At 37.9% G+C, this 15692-nt stretch overlaps 1 protein-coding gene across 1 annotated transcript in view; it reads right to left on the bottom strand.

The window, feature by feature from the left end:
• Positions 1-15692, bottom strand: part of VEZT (vezatin, adherens junctions transmembrane protein) — a 58977-nt gene that overhangs the window by 39424 nt on the left and 3861 nt on the right. The window contains exon 2 of the mRNA XM_086750595.1: positions 2567-2701. Coding sequence (XP_086606721.1) covers positions 2567-2701 — 135 coding nt within the window. The remainder of the gene's footprint in view (positions 1-2566; positions 2702-15692) is intronic.

The following is a 15692-nucleotide window of genomic DNA, read 5'->3' as shown; positions in this document are numbered from 1 at the left end:
TGATAGAAGCAATCATTATTACAAATGCAATAGCTATCCACATCAACAGTGACTAGAAATAAATTTATTCATTAACTTTAAAATAATCTTATATTAGAGAAACCAGCCAAGGAAACCTGGAGAAACTGCAAGAATCACTTCTCCTCCTCCACTCAGTTAATCTGTTTCTGGGGCTCACAAATCCTCAGCATGAGACTGGAGATCTGTATGAAGCTCTTCTGTAATTTTTTTTCCACAGGATTGCTGAACTTTTTGAAAAGCTGTAAACTCTACAAGAACATAGCTGAACAGTATTAAACTTAGGGATTCTTATTACAGTATTTTTTTTTTTTTAACAGGCTCTGTCTAATCCATGTGCTGGGCACGCAGTGGTACTTTCTGGTCTGCTCAATGGATATGCACCCTGCCTCTTGTCTACATAGTCATCTTTGATCAGAAAGTGGGGCACGAGAGAAGGGAGACATGGCACACTTCCATAGGACTACAAGTCTCAGAAACTGGGGACTGAGGCGGTGCTGTGAAGCAAAGTGCGCGGTGCACCTGCCCAACAGGTAAACACAAACTCTGACCCATCTATGCATGAAGAAAGACTCCAAGAGGACTGAAGACCAAAGCAAAATGTTTCATGTTTTATTATCCTGTCTTTTCAAACAGACTAATGAGCGTGTGAGGAAGTTTACGTGGTCTGTACAGACACTGGTTGAAACGAATATCACTATATGAAAATACGACCAATCAACACTTCTCTGAATACTGCTAGATGAATAAGCTTCACACTGCAGCTTCTAAATTTCCACTTCGAAGACTGTGCATGTCAGTCCTTGCAAGTAGACTATACTATTGCAAACATTTCAAAAACCACACATTTTTCCCCCAGATCTGAAAAAAACTGACTGATGCTATCCACATCAATTCTTACCCTTCTGAATCCTACCCCATCTAAGATCCCACACAGAGCAGAACAGATTAAAAATCACACAAGACAAAAATACTTCTGACCTAAAACAAAGGAGGAACAAGAGGGATACATATAAAACTGAAAACACTTTGTTGAAATAAAGCCTAACTAACTGTGGCTACTACTTGTCTAATTCCTTGAACCATCCTGAGAATTGAGTAGCAGATAGATGTCAAGATGGCATTATATGAGAAAATATCCTAAGAAAAATATCATAAACATCAGCTCTCCTCATTCGCTATTTGATCTCCCATCCACCACAATCTGCAGAAAGACCTTCTGGAGATTTCAGCGCCACTCACACTGCCTGTGTTTGGTAAAAATAGGATGCTCTCCCCAGTTCACTGCCAGCTAATTGGGAGGGTGGGACATTGTGGGGCAGGGAAGCAGCAGAGCTTACAAATGAGATGAAAGGAGCTGTGAACTTCTGATTTGAAGATAGCTGAAGAGGTATAAAACAGGAATGAACAACAGGAAGACAGAGCTCCAAGTGTAACGTTAAAAGCCACAGTGGGTAAGAACCAGATGACCTAAGGTGCACAAAGATGGAAGCTATGGTAGGGAGAGAGGAGAAAGAAACGGTAATTCTTCAGAGGCAATGCATCAACCCATGAATGCTTGGTTTGGGTTCTTACCTGTGAGGCACTGCCCACCTCAGCCTGCAGTGGCCAGGACAGAGAAGTCTCCATGGAGGCCTCTTTTTCCTCCTGGCTTAGCACATAGCTGGAGCATGTCACCTGAAAACTGAACTATACACTGTGGAAGTGAAAAAGGTAAGCAGAAAATAATGCTTCTTGCATGCTCCATCTAGGTGCTAAGGAGAAGACAGGTTGACTACTGAATTTTCAATATAATCATTGCAAAGGGATTCCTACATTAGCTGCTTCAAAAGAGGAATTTCCTCACCCACATTACAGCTCCTCATCTGTTCCAATAACAGTAAAATACCATTTATTTTTAATAAGGAAAACAAAAAATGTGTAGGCCATACTAGGTGTTAAATGGCCAAATTCTCAAGCATAGTTTTAATACTAAAATGTTTTTTAAAAATCCACAGGTCTTTACTTAAAATGACAGAGAAATAAGAATTCTGAGCTAATCAGCTCAGAGATGAAAGTTGATGATCCCTGCCAGCTGTTATTGTTAGAAAATTGCCATAACCTAAGCACAGTTCTACTACCTCATTCAAATTGGTAATTGTATTTACACTTCCCAGAAATCCTCTTTCTTAATGCGTTTGGTCACAGAGTAAGTGATACTTAGCAACTGAATGACTGAGAAGGGCTGGGAACTATAAATACTCTGTTCCAGAAAATTAAAAGTTTTGTTCCCAGAATGTCATGCTAAGCTAACATAATAATATCCAGTAAATAAGATAATTTGCAACACTCAAAAAATTCACTATCAAAGTCTCTTGCTTCCCTAGCTTACATAAGTGCAAAGAAACACAACAAACTATGCTGGTAAACCACGAATTTCAAATACATTTGCAGACAAGATATGACAACTGGTTGGGATTTATCTTTATCCCCTCTGATTTTGCCTATTTGTGACGTAATGCGGTTCTCTTTCGAAAAGACAAATACTCAGGAACAAGAGAGTGCTCACTTTCTGGCTGGCGCGCACAGTCCGCTCTTTTTGGCTTTCCACTGCTGCACATTGCTCTGCCTTGCGTGACACAGATGAACATACTTCAAAATCTGTGTGTCCCAAATCCTGCAGATATTGGTAGAGTGGGGAATTCTAAAAGAGAGTTAAAAAAGAAAAATGAGAAAAGAAAATGTTAAAAATCATTCCCTATTTTCTACAAAACACAACTGTGAATACAGCAATCGCACAACCAGCAATGATTGAGAGCAGCCCTGCAGAGGACTTCGGGATAGTGGTGGATGAAAAGCTGGACATGAGCTGGCAATGTTACCTAGATTTACTTAACTCTTACTTTTCTGTTTACATTCACATATACGGCAGTAACCAGGGTAGACTTGATGGAAAGGATATCTATGCTAACTTCAGTTCTACTCAGGACATGTAAAGTGACTTTTTTTTTTTAAGAAAACCTCTCAGCAATCAATCTTAAATAGCCTAGTTAGTTAGAGATTCATCTTGACCTCTGAAAAATTTTACCAACATCCCACAGTAATATGTGAACACTAGCAAATGGCATAGGAAGAACACAAACCATTTTAAGAATTATAATACACTATCAGTGAGATAACAAAACCACTGTAAATAAAAAGTAAAAACTTTACAGTAAATAATGCCCAGTTGTGGAGGTCTGCAGAAATAACCACCAACAGAACATCTACTACAAATTGCTACATTAACTATCATTAACGTGCTGGTGCAAGTTGTGAAGGCGGCCCGTCTATGACCACCTGCTAACATGGCCAAATCTCAAATGACTGCTTGCTATACAATAAAACTTGGAAGCGATCATTCATACTAGCTGAACAAATTAACTTGTTAGCTCTAGGAATTCTTTTTAACCCTATCACCAAAGTGCTATTTTGATCACTCTTACTTATTTAAAGCATGCAAATTCATAGTTTTGCATGCTCTGCTTGAGTTACTCACAACAGATTCAGTGTCCAGTCATTACCTGAAACTCAAACGTTTGTACCAACTCACAGGTATAGACAATCCACCTCACCTGCAATTACAACGACTGTGCAAAACACTCAGATAGGTTAATGACTCATTTCCTTGCGGGAATTTTTCCAGTGTGACAACTCAATCTATCTTTTTTCCCAGTACCCTTCCTCCATGGTTGAGTACTTTTTCAAATGCATCTAACTCTAATTAAACAATGTGCTGTTCTGGACTGGCTGGAAAGAAGGCATGTTTCTCTTGAAGAAAGAACTTTACCAGAAATACTTAATTAAAATGGAAAAGAACACATAATAGACTAGAATATTTCTCTTATTCAAGACACTGTTAAATTTGCTTAATAACTTCAGGACAAAACTTGGAATATGAGTGGATACGTATAACCTTGTCTTCTTAAAATGGTTTTCATAGAGAGCGGGGCTGCACGCTGCCAGCACATCTGGAAGAACCTGAACACCTCCACATTAGAGGCTTTAGGGTAGCACGGAGGTTTCAGTCAGAATCAACCAGAATTTTCCCCGTTTAGATGAAGACACGTAGATGAAACAGTGGGAGAACAGAGGATGTTTTATTCAAAAATCACAGTTTTGATGCTCATGCCAGGCAGGACTCCAAGGAAACGGTATCTAGGCTCTTGGCACATCCGTTCATCATCTTGACCATACTTGTCCATATCTTGATCACCTTGTTCATCATACTTGTCATAAGCAAGACCAGCCATCATTTAATACATTACTACTCTTGTAGCTTATTGACATTCACCTACAGCCAGCAAAATAACTCAAATATACCAAGGAGTTTTTCCACTAGTATCTCGTTTTGGGGTCCATGATGAGATAATTTTCTAAAAGCTGATCAAGAAAATTGGTCTAATGCTGTTTAGATTGGTCCCATTTCCTCACCAAAATGGATGAAGGAAGCAGGGGTGGGGAGAGAGAGAGAGAGATTGTCCACTGAAATACTGCACAGATGTAAGAATGCCCAATTCTTCCCTCTTACTGGGTATTTGGCAACATCAAAACCTTCCACCTAACTGTAATCAGTATATTTTCTACTCTACAGACATAGTAAAAAATACACCGTCTCTTCAAATGTTAATGAAACTTTAGCCCCTAGCTAGGATAAATAATTGTACTAGATCTCATAATAAGGGTACAATACAAGCACCTTAGTAGGTTTTTGCACAAATTCCTTCTGATTAACTTTTCCAAGGCTTTTGCAAGGTCTCATTATGGGTAGGCTTGCAATTTTTTATCACTGCTCAGAATTGGAGATCAGATTTCTGATTACTGAGTTAGCAAATATAATTGATTAAAATTTTAACTTAAATGTTTATCACATATTCCTTCAAGTAAATAAGGGTTCTCCACTTTCAGCTTCTCAGAACGTAGTCAGGCTACAGCAATCCTGTCTAAAACATTTCTCTCACTCCATATGATTTCTCTTTCTCATTCTTTTCAAAAAGATTATTAGCGGAATTTAAGTGCATATTGGAAAACCTCATTTTTTATTAACTTAAATGACCAAGAACTATGCTGTGACTAAAATCCCTTACACTGTAAGTAAAACCACCATTATGAATCCATTAGTAGTATGTAAGATGTGGGTAAAGAAAGCACTGAATAAGTGAGTTGAGGGCCTTGTGAAATTAGATTATTAAGAACCTTAATGAACTGACCATAAAATTCTTCCATTAAGAGTGAGATCTCTTGTGTAGCACACTCAGCTTTACATTTTGCTTAGAAAATTTTAAGATTATACTCTTCTTCTATTAGAAATATCACCGATGGCATTAGCTTATGCTAACACAAGAACACGCACTATTTATTTATTATATTTCATGTCCTACATACAGCCTAACCTTAAATGATACTGACAAGCCTGTCACTTGTAAAGCTGTGTGGTCTGCATAACTCACTGAGGATGTCTCCAGCAGTTTATAGCAAATTTCTTCCATGACATATGTAAGTAATACCTAGAAAATCCAGTAAAATAATTTTAAAAAGCTGAAGGGGAGATTTTATGTATGGGAACATTCACAGAAAAGTTCCAATATTATCAAAGAATCAGAAAAGTCTTAATTATGCAATCACAGAATTGAAATATCATACCACTAAAATATCCTGTTCTATATACTGTTTGTTTCAATGCAAGACACAGAAGTATTATTATGCTTAATGCTTACAAAGCATCTTCACAAAGCTTTAAAAACAATAATTGAATCTCATAATGTGTCTGATGTCCCACAAATTATAACTGTCAATTTCTAGCTTACATCCTCACCCAAACCTCTCACTCCTGAATGCCTTCTTCCTCATAAAAAAGAGCACAAATATGCACATATTCTTGCACGCGCACTTCTAACTGTGAGAAAAGTTCCTTAGTCTCAATTCATGCTGACATCCATCAGCATTGTCAGGCTCAGCTGTTTTCACCTGCACATCTCATGATAACATTAAAAAATCTACTTCTTGGATGGGGAAAATAGGAGTGATCTGCCTTTCTTTCTCCTTATTTTCTTTGCCCAAATTCCATGCATTCTTTTTTTTTCCAACAGTGCAATGTTGTTTTTTTTTTTAAAAAAAGAGCAACTGATCTTACATTTCTGCATATATTATAGATAATACACTTTTAGTTTAAGAAATTCAGGATATATCAGAAAGTTTATCCTTGCAAGCTGTAATAGGCTGTAATTTAAAAAAAAAAACCAATACATAATTTAGACTTGAGAGAAAGCTTTTATGTCAGAATGTGAGCTAAAAGAACAGCAAGGTTATTTCAGTGGATGACATGAAAAGGAAATTTAAAATCTCATCTTTCTACTAATACAGTATCATACAATTCTTGAGGAATCTATTTCCATATATTTTTGAATCTTTACTTTCAACCACTCTCAACTTAGGTAATAACCAGAATAATCAGTATTACTCATGTTTGACAGTCAGGTTCGTTTATTTATTTTTAGTTGTCTCTGGTAGAATTACATGGTAATCAATAATTTTCAAAGTAGAGAAGAAAAAAAAAAGATAATTCAGTTTATTGTTATGTTACCATCATACTACCAGTTACTGATGGGAAATATCCGCTAAAGGAAGTGAAGTTACCAAGACAGGGTTTTTCAGCAATATGCTACATTTATTTCTGAAGTTTCTTCTAAGTTTCTCCTTCTTCTAAGTCACTTTCTGAGACCACCTGGATACAAGAGACAGGCATTACACCTAGAGCCAGAGCATTTTTTTATTACGCTGCTTGTCCAAACTGTTTGCTGGAAATGATACTGACAAGCCAGTCACTTGTAAAGCTGTGTGGTCTGTATAACTCACTGAGGATGTCTCCAACGGTCTGTAGCAAATTTGTCCCATGGCATATGTAAGTAACAGATAGAAAATCCAGTAAAGGAATTTACTGGAGTAAAGACAGAAGTACTTACTGGAGTAAAGACAGAAGACAAAATGCCATGATTCATTGACATACTTCATACAGATTAGACATGGAAAATCTTGTTAACAAGTCAAGTAAGGTAGTCAGAAACAGTTGATGTACTGAGGAGGAATATACTTTTTGAAAATTTTAAGAATTAGGGTTTTCTGGTGACTCAGAGACTGACAACAAAAAAGCCCCACTTATCTTTCTATGACTTTTCTAATTCACTACAGTCAGTCATACTGCAAAGTCATTCAACCGTAACTAGACATTTATAGTAGAGTACAGGTTTATGTAAACTCCAGTTTCCAGAATCAAGAAAGAAAATACTTTCCTTCTGATACATAACTCCCTGAGCCTATTTATTTTAGATCCATACTACTAAAAATTATTTCACTCACACACTCATGTTTAATTACAACTCTCCTTTTTTCATTCTTGCAAGTGGTCGAGTCTCATTCTAAACCCAAGATATATTACGCAGGATTAAAGAACAGTCCACTAAATTATTTTTTTTCTTTAACCCTTTTCCAATGCTTACTTTAATGCCACTTGCCATACAGCACTGACTGGGTTAGAAGAAACATCACCTAAACTGAAGACCAAACACTGTGTTTGCAACTCTAAACCTACAGTAAAAATAAATAAAAAAAAAAAAAGAAAACCAAGCCAAACATTAAAAGATAATCAAACATAAATAACATTGCCTACTGCTATGTGATGGAAAGGTTGCTATAGTAGAGAATTCCCTAGCTTCGGGAAACAGCTTACTTTTGCTAGATATCTACTCAAATACTTTCATCTATTGCAGCCTTGCAAGCACAGATACTGCACTTTAAAACATGAGGCATTTTGTGCGTATTCTGAGAAAAACCTTTGCAACCACAAATCAGAATAAGACACTGTTAGCTTTCACAGTCTTGTTACAATAGCAGCTGAAAATCAAAGCCACACCCAAACTATTTCTGCTGATGCATCATGAAGTAAATGACTCAGGATTTCTCCATTAGAGACAGGGGCTTCCCACACCCAATGTTCTTTACTATGATAAAATTTACTACCTAGTAACCCCCTGATCTAGTTTCCAACCATAGCTAATGAAGCAGATTACCCTTAAAAGTGATATTTAATGCCACTGCACAAAATAAGAGGTTTAAAGATCTCTTCTTAAAATACAAACATGTTTTTCCAAAGCTGTTTCTGGTAAGCCAAAACCACTGTGGGAGGGTAAAACACTCCCAAAATAACTACAAGTTATGAATTATCAGTTAAAAAAAAAATAAAATAAACACTTCTACCACAGTGACAGCAAAGGGTAAGATATGCTGAACAGGTGGCTAAACTCAGAACAAAATATATAGTATTTAAATCTCCCCTCCTCTCTCAAAACACAGATTTGAAGGAGTTGAGGTAACACTCACAGACAGTGCAATCTTTGTCTCCTGGAGCAGGGTATTCCATTTTTCTCTTCGGTACTGCTCCCATGCACCTGACAGAATCTCGCCCGCCTCCCCGTTTCTTTCCGCTTGTCCCTCCAGGATGACCCGAGCCGAGGATGAGAAGCAGCCGTCAGTGTAATTGCACCTGGGCCCCTGCACAGTAGCATTTTCCTGACGGCATCAGCGGATGCAGTTTGAAACTTCCCAGGACTGTGCGATTTGTCCTGACTAATGTGGCTTTCTAACTGGGGGGGAGGGAGATGAGGATGACAGATTGCTAAAGGCTTTTAAAAAGATGCTGCTTGAAAGAATTATTGCACATCGATCTTATACGCAGCCATTAATAAGACTTTCCAAGCAACAGTATTTAAAAGCCTTGGTCATATTCTCCTGGCTGGTAACCACCTCCTCCTGTGCTCCGACTGACAAAGAGCCAGGCGCTGACAGAGCTAATATTAGACAATTACTTCAAGGCAGCAAAAGAGTAATTTAAATTTCCTGTTCTGCTTTCATTGCCACAGGAGCATGGACTTTTGTTTCATCTGATTTAGAAGCAGGTTCCAAGAACTACTCTGAAGCCATTGATCTATTATTTTTCCCAGATATTTTCTGATGCACAATATACATCTAATTCTGCATGCATCCATGTGTCCTGAAGAGTTAGGAAAGTTTTATAGCCTCTGTATAATTCCATATCACTGTCTTGGTGCAAGGGAAAGCTCTTTCCTTTGCATTTTCAGCAGGATTTGCACATTACTGCCATCGTGGAAAAATCTTAGAAAGAAATATTACGTACTAGACAAAGCCTTGAAACTCACAGAGAGCTCTGGATTATTGACCCATTCAAAAGAGGACCTGTGAATACAGATGAAAAGCTGAGCAGGAACTTTCTGACAAGGACAGAGATGAAAAATACTTGAAAAACTGAAAGTAGAAGTGGTAAACATCACCTTCCCTGAAGGACAGGGACAGCCAGACTCTGTACCTGGAGCTTTGGGTGGGAAGTCACTGATCATGCAGGTCATCAGACCATGCTGATACAGGAAAACCAGTTTGTTTTATACCAGTTACTAACAACTCACTGATTTTACCCTTCATTTACATTCAAAACTAAATTAATTAAATTAATGCATCTGACTGGTAAACCAGTGGACTATTTCTGAAACATTTTGGAAACCTCTTTAAAACACCAGCTCCAAAGAATTAACTTATCTACTATAAGTCACGTTAATTCTGACTCCTAATGACAACACACTGTAAGCAAACATCTTTACTGAAATGCAAAGCACCGAAGAAAAAAAAAAAAAGACAGTCACATTATAAAGACTAAAAGAAAAGTACAGTGAGTAATTTTTTACTCCTGTAAACATGGCCCCAGAGTAATTAATACAGAGGAGGATTAAAAAATTTTTGGACCAACAGACCTCAAAATTTACTGTAGATCACCATGTACTTTTGTCTTCAAATTTTCTAAAAACAATAAAGGCAATATGGGTTCGCACACCATACAGCCCATATAACACTTCTCTCTCTGTTCAGATACGACATTAGTGTTATCCAAAAATGCCTAATGAGTTTACTTGGCCTCTGCAACACCCAGATTGTTCTTTACACAGTTTTAAGCTTGCTGTTTCTTTTATTTTCTCTTTGGTATCACCTGCCTCTGGGTCATATGATGAAAAGGAGCACAGCCTGTCTTACCCTTCCTTTCAGCAGACTGCTGAGAAGCAAAATATCCAAAATAGTCCATCCGTCACTAGTCCAGGTGCCTCTACAGTACACTGCAATTTGCCATCTCCCCAGGCTGCATTTACATGGTCAATTTAATCTGCCATTACCAGTGGGTGCAGATGAAAGCTGCAGTACCGTTTGAGAACACTAATGGTAATATTTATAGAGCCAAATGGTGAGACGGAACAAGGAACTGATCTGATTGTAAGAAAAAAAAAATAAATAAAATCCACCTCTTTTTTCCTTTCTTAGGCAGGTTAGTTTATAGTCAAATCAGTGTCCTGAGCCAACTTACAGCATCACCCACAAATCCAGATGCCAGCATAAGGAAGAGGATGGGAATAAGTAGGAAAAGAAGAATGAAGCTCCAACACCTTTTCTGGCAACAGCCCACACCTCAGGCAGACAAAGCAGTCTCAGAACCAGCTCATCAGGATGACAGGTGAACTGTATATTTAAAACTGGTTTTATTTCATGCATATGTATAAAATGAGAGTATTACATTTTCAGTCCCCCCACTATTCAGTGGGAAAAATCCTGTTGAGCGAGTATGACTGACACTACCATTGAAGTTGTGTGAATGTTCTTTTTCAGCTTCTTCTTTTTCCTAATTGCTAATGTTTGAGACATTATTTTTTTTTTAAATACAACATTTATAAGCCTGATGCTTGACAAAAACCACATTGCTTTGCAACTCCTAAAGTTTTTAGGTTTTTGAATGAATGTGACTTAAAATTTTCTTCACAACAAGAAGTTTCTGAGGTTACGTTTCCTGGGGTTTTCATTTGGCTTTGTTTCATTTTTTGAACAAAATATTTCTAGAACAGTTCAATTTGGGTGGAGAAAGCATTTGTGAAAATAAACATCACTAAGTCTTTTGATAAAAGCTACATTTGGTTTAAAAGGGTTCAGAAGAGGATTTGAACATTTCAATTCAATGGTACACCACTATTCCAAGCAAAGAAACACCATATTTTAGACATGTTTTACCACTGTAGGCGTGCAGAGAACACACCAGCTAAAGGATGTTCTGAATATAGTAGTATTATGCTGGGAAATGGTAATGTCTCTTGCTGGAATCTCTTAAATCTTATGGAAATCTGTATATCAGAACATTATACGTAGGCATCCTCCACGCCCCTCAGCACCAAGCAGCACATTGGCTTGTTGCCTAAATAAGCAGTGAGAGCTGTCTATCTGAACCTGACATTTGAACGCATTATGATGTTGCCCAGTATTTCCCAAGCACTTTTGTCCCATGTCCCTCCTAAACAGACTCCACCATTCCTACCTCGGCCCCCCAGAGACCAGACCCAGTGCCATGTAGTTGCCAGTTCTGCTGAGCCCTGGTACTTCCCTTCTCTCTCAAGACGCTATGCTGCTTGTAAAGCATTTTTCCACTGTTTTCAGGACTCATTTTTCATGTTAGCTTCTTCTACTACAGCAAGAAGATAACGAACACAGACCATGTCTCTCCAGACTCTGGAAAGGGTAATTCAATTTCTGTGCCTATTTTCCCCCAATGATGGGAAGATGACTGCTTAAACAAGGGCTGGCTGTGAAATGATAGCACCTGATATACTTCAAGATCTTTGGTCTGAGTTTGTGGGTTCAAATTCTAGGCTCAGCAGAGCTGTGTTCAATATTCTACATAAATATAAACTTTTGGATCTGGACATGAGATTTTTCACTCGCTTTGCGTTCATCCCCAACTTGTTTTAATTCAAAATGCAGATTAGTATGGATTCTGAGATTTGATGCAGATAGGGGAGCCAAAGAAAGTCTCATTTTGTTCATTAGGTATTATTCTCCCATTTGCATAAAATAAAACCTGAAGCCGGGAAATATCACATATACAATATAAATGGTATTTTTCAGTCTGGGATTTCTAATGGGACCAACAAATCCCAGATTTTAAAAGTCTGCAGTCATCCTAATGATCACATCCTCTAGATCTAGAACACAAGCTTAGATTCAACAGTTACACTACCAGCCTTTAGTGGGGCTATTCTCTAACGTGTATTTCCATTAGTACTGAAATAGCTAGTGAATAGAACATTAAGTAAATAATACAGTCAGAACTGGTTGTAGGAATGGCACAAGATACATGAGTTAATTACAACAATGTCTCAAGTGAGGAAAGCTTTCTGTTCCTATTAAATTTTTTTTAAATGGAGAGAAATGTTAATTCTCAACCATTAATTCAGTATTGTATTTTACACAATTCTACATGCAAAGCTTCAAATGCTGTATTTGAAAATGCCCTTAAAAATCCAAGGTGGTGGCAGTTTGATACCGTGGGTGTCAAAATCTGATTTTTTTTTGTGCAATCCGTTAAAAAATCTTGCACGGATTAACATTCTTCTGCAAACACAGCATTAAAATGGCAAACAACAAAAGTCAGCTCCAGAACCATATAGCAGACACAGTCAGGAATACTTCCTGGGATTAGGTTCCAACAACCATCTGGGTGACCCTGAAGGGAGGAGCACCTCCCACATGAGGAATAGCTAAGAGCTGCAACTATTCAGCCTGGAAAAGAGAAGGCTCACGGAGGATCTCCTTAATGTATGTAAATATGTGAAGGGAGGGTACATAAAGCATGGAGCCAGGCTCTTTTCAATGGCACCCAGTGACAGAACCAGAGGCAATGTGCACAAACTGAAACACAGGAGGTTCCCTCTGCACATCAGGAAACAATTTTACTGTGAGGGCAACCAAAGGTTGCCCGGAGAGGTTGTGGACTCTGCACCCTTGGAGATTTCAAACGCCACCTGGACATGATCCTGGGCAACTGGCTCTACGCGACCTTGCTTGAGCAGGATAGTTGGACCAGATATCTCCAGAGGTCCCTTCCAACTGCAACCATTCTGTGATTCTGTAAGCATCATTTTAACATCTATCAAAACATAAAAAACAAACTTGCGCATGCTCATTAAAATATAGGACCAATTACTTAGCTGGAAGCAGAACTCAAGAGCTGAAAATGCACTTAAAGAGCAGGATTTGGATCACCTTCATCCCAGTGTTCTGAAAGAATGGGCACAAGAGATCAAAGATCCAGCAGAAAGGATTTTTAATAAATCCATAAACTCACAAGTGGAAACAAGCAAACATAGTGCCTATACTTACAAGGAGAAAAAAGCAATCAGGAATATGTCAGGCCTATGAATCTGATCAAAAGCCAGCATGCTGCTGAGAATAATTATTCTTTCTTGCAAAATTCAAAGATAAAGAAGAAAACAGATGATCATCAAAGAAGATATCACAGGGGTTTCACCAGAGATAGATAGTGCCAAACTCACTTGACATCTTTCTTTGACAAGACAGCTAATTTTTCCAGATAAAAGAAATGCAGGAAGTTTATATGTACTGTGCCATATGGGGTATGGACTTTTGATAGTTTGCCATACCAGTTAATATTTAAAATATGGGAAAGGAAACAAATATATAGATGGCAGAGTAACTGTGGGTTATGCTGAATGGAAAGCTATCAGATCAGAAGGTGGTTACTAATAGAGTTCCTGAAGAATCAGTCTTTGGTCAAAGCTTTTGAATTTTCTTTACTTACCCTTATAACAAAAGAGCAAGTGAATGAAATTTCCCGATAACTCCAAGTAACATCAAATATGCAAAAAAGGACTGAAATATCGTACAAAAAGAACTGGATGACCTTGAGTAGGTACTGATAATTGCATGCAATTTATTAGCAGGCAACAGCAAGACCTTACACAGAGGTACTAATAAAAACAAATTATCCAATAATGTGGAAGCTGTTGATAAAAATAAGGACAGACATAAGACCCCATCACATAACAACTGAGTCAAACAGTATTAAGATTTGAAAAAGTTGTTTGTAGGCCTAGGATACAAGCAACAAAGCATTCCCAGCAGAAGCAAGTGAAGATAGTTTTACAACACCCCAGCAAGAACACTGAGTAGCATGCTACAATCTCAGGTAAAGAAAGATGAACTCAAACAGAAGTAGGTGTAAAAAACCAAACCAAACCAAACTACCAAACCAAAAAAAAGAATAAAAGGAAAATCTCTTCTATAAAAGGAAGCTAAAATATATTGGATTATTTCAGTTCAGCAAAATCCTTAGACAGGATAAGATTGCTTTCTATTAATACATTACAAGAGGTAAATTCCAGAGAAAGAGAAGAACTATATAAGCTAATGGACAATATTAGCAGGTATAAAGTGGCCATGAATAAATTTCAAGACAGAAATTATATGGCAGTTATTAGCTATCAAAACAATGAAGTTCTGACACAGTCCTCCCACTGGAATAATGATGCAGAAATGTAGCCAGTTTGAACAAGGAGCTGCTTTAATTTGTACATTAAAAAAAAAGAAAAAGAAAACAAGAAGCAGATGTCATTGTCTAAACAAAATAAATACTAACACAATTCCAGTCTTATATCAAAATATACAAAACACTGCAATTTTCCAGAGGACACTGGGGTACAGTAACTTGTATAGTAAGCTTATTGAACCATGGTGTACTGAAAAAACTCATCTCAAGTAACTTAACATCAAATTTCCTCTGTCCTATCTGATTATTTTCCTTAATAAAATAAGATAGGCATTAATAAGGAATGCCATTGAATGTGTTTCTATTTTTTTTCTACAATCTACTCTATACTGCAACAATTTTTCATTTGACACGCTGCTCCCAGACAAATCCATGCCAAGCATATCAGGGACACCTCTGTGCTTGTTGGGTTCTGGTCCCTCTCACCCTAGTACTCGTAGCATCTTGATTAGAAGAGCAATTGCTTGTAAAGTAGAATAAATGCGAGAACTGAAGTGTTAAGGACTACGCAGCTGGTGACTGAAAATCACTGGCTGCTGAAGGAATTACTTTATAAACTGGATAAAATATGGCAGCACTTACTGGAGAGAGCGGAATGACTATCACTCATTATTATTCAGTCACGATGATCTGCAATGGCTCTTCAACTTCTGTACGCAAAATACTGCTTTCCCAGAGCAGTGATACCATGTTGTGCTTCCCTTCCTTCAGAGATACATTATGTAAAAGACACTTTCATAGTAAGAAAAATGACTGGTCCTTGTAAGTTCATAAATATCTATCAACGGTCCATCACCTGTTTGATGCTGCAAAATTTGTAAAGCAGAGAGCTGTCATTGATGCATTCAGGGGCTGTTGGACAGAGCTATGACCGGAAAATGTGCAGAAAATAACACTGGGCATAATTGTGATGCGGAACGGGTGAAGCATAGAATCATAGAATGGTTTGGATTGGACGGGACCTTTAAAGACCATACAGTTCCAACTCCCCTGCCATGGACAGGGCATTCCACTACACCAGGTTGCTCAAAGCCCCATCCAACCTGGCCTTGAACGCTTACAGGGATGGGGCATCCACAGCTTCTGTGGGCAACCTGTTCCAGGGCCTCACGACCCTCACAGTAAAAATTTTTTTCCTTATGTCTAATCTAAATGTGCCCTCTTCCAGTTTAAAGCCATTATCCCTTGTCCTGTCACTGCATGCCCTTGTCAA

Source organism: Chlamydotis macqueenii, chromosome 1, assembly GCF_036417535.1.
Source record: "Chlamydotis macqueenii isolate bChlMac1 chromosome 1, bChlMac1.mat, whole genome shotgun sequence".
NCBI lineage: Eukaryota > Metazoa > Chordata > Aves > Otidiformes > Otididae > Chlamydotis > Chlamydotis macqueenii.
Note: the sequence above shows the minus strand (reverse complement) of the source record. Positions and strands in the feature narration are given on the sequence as shown.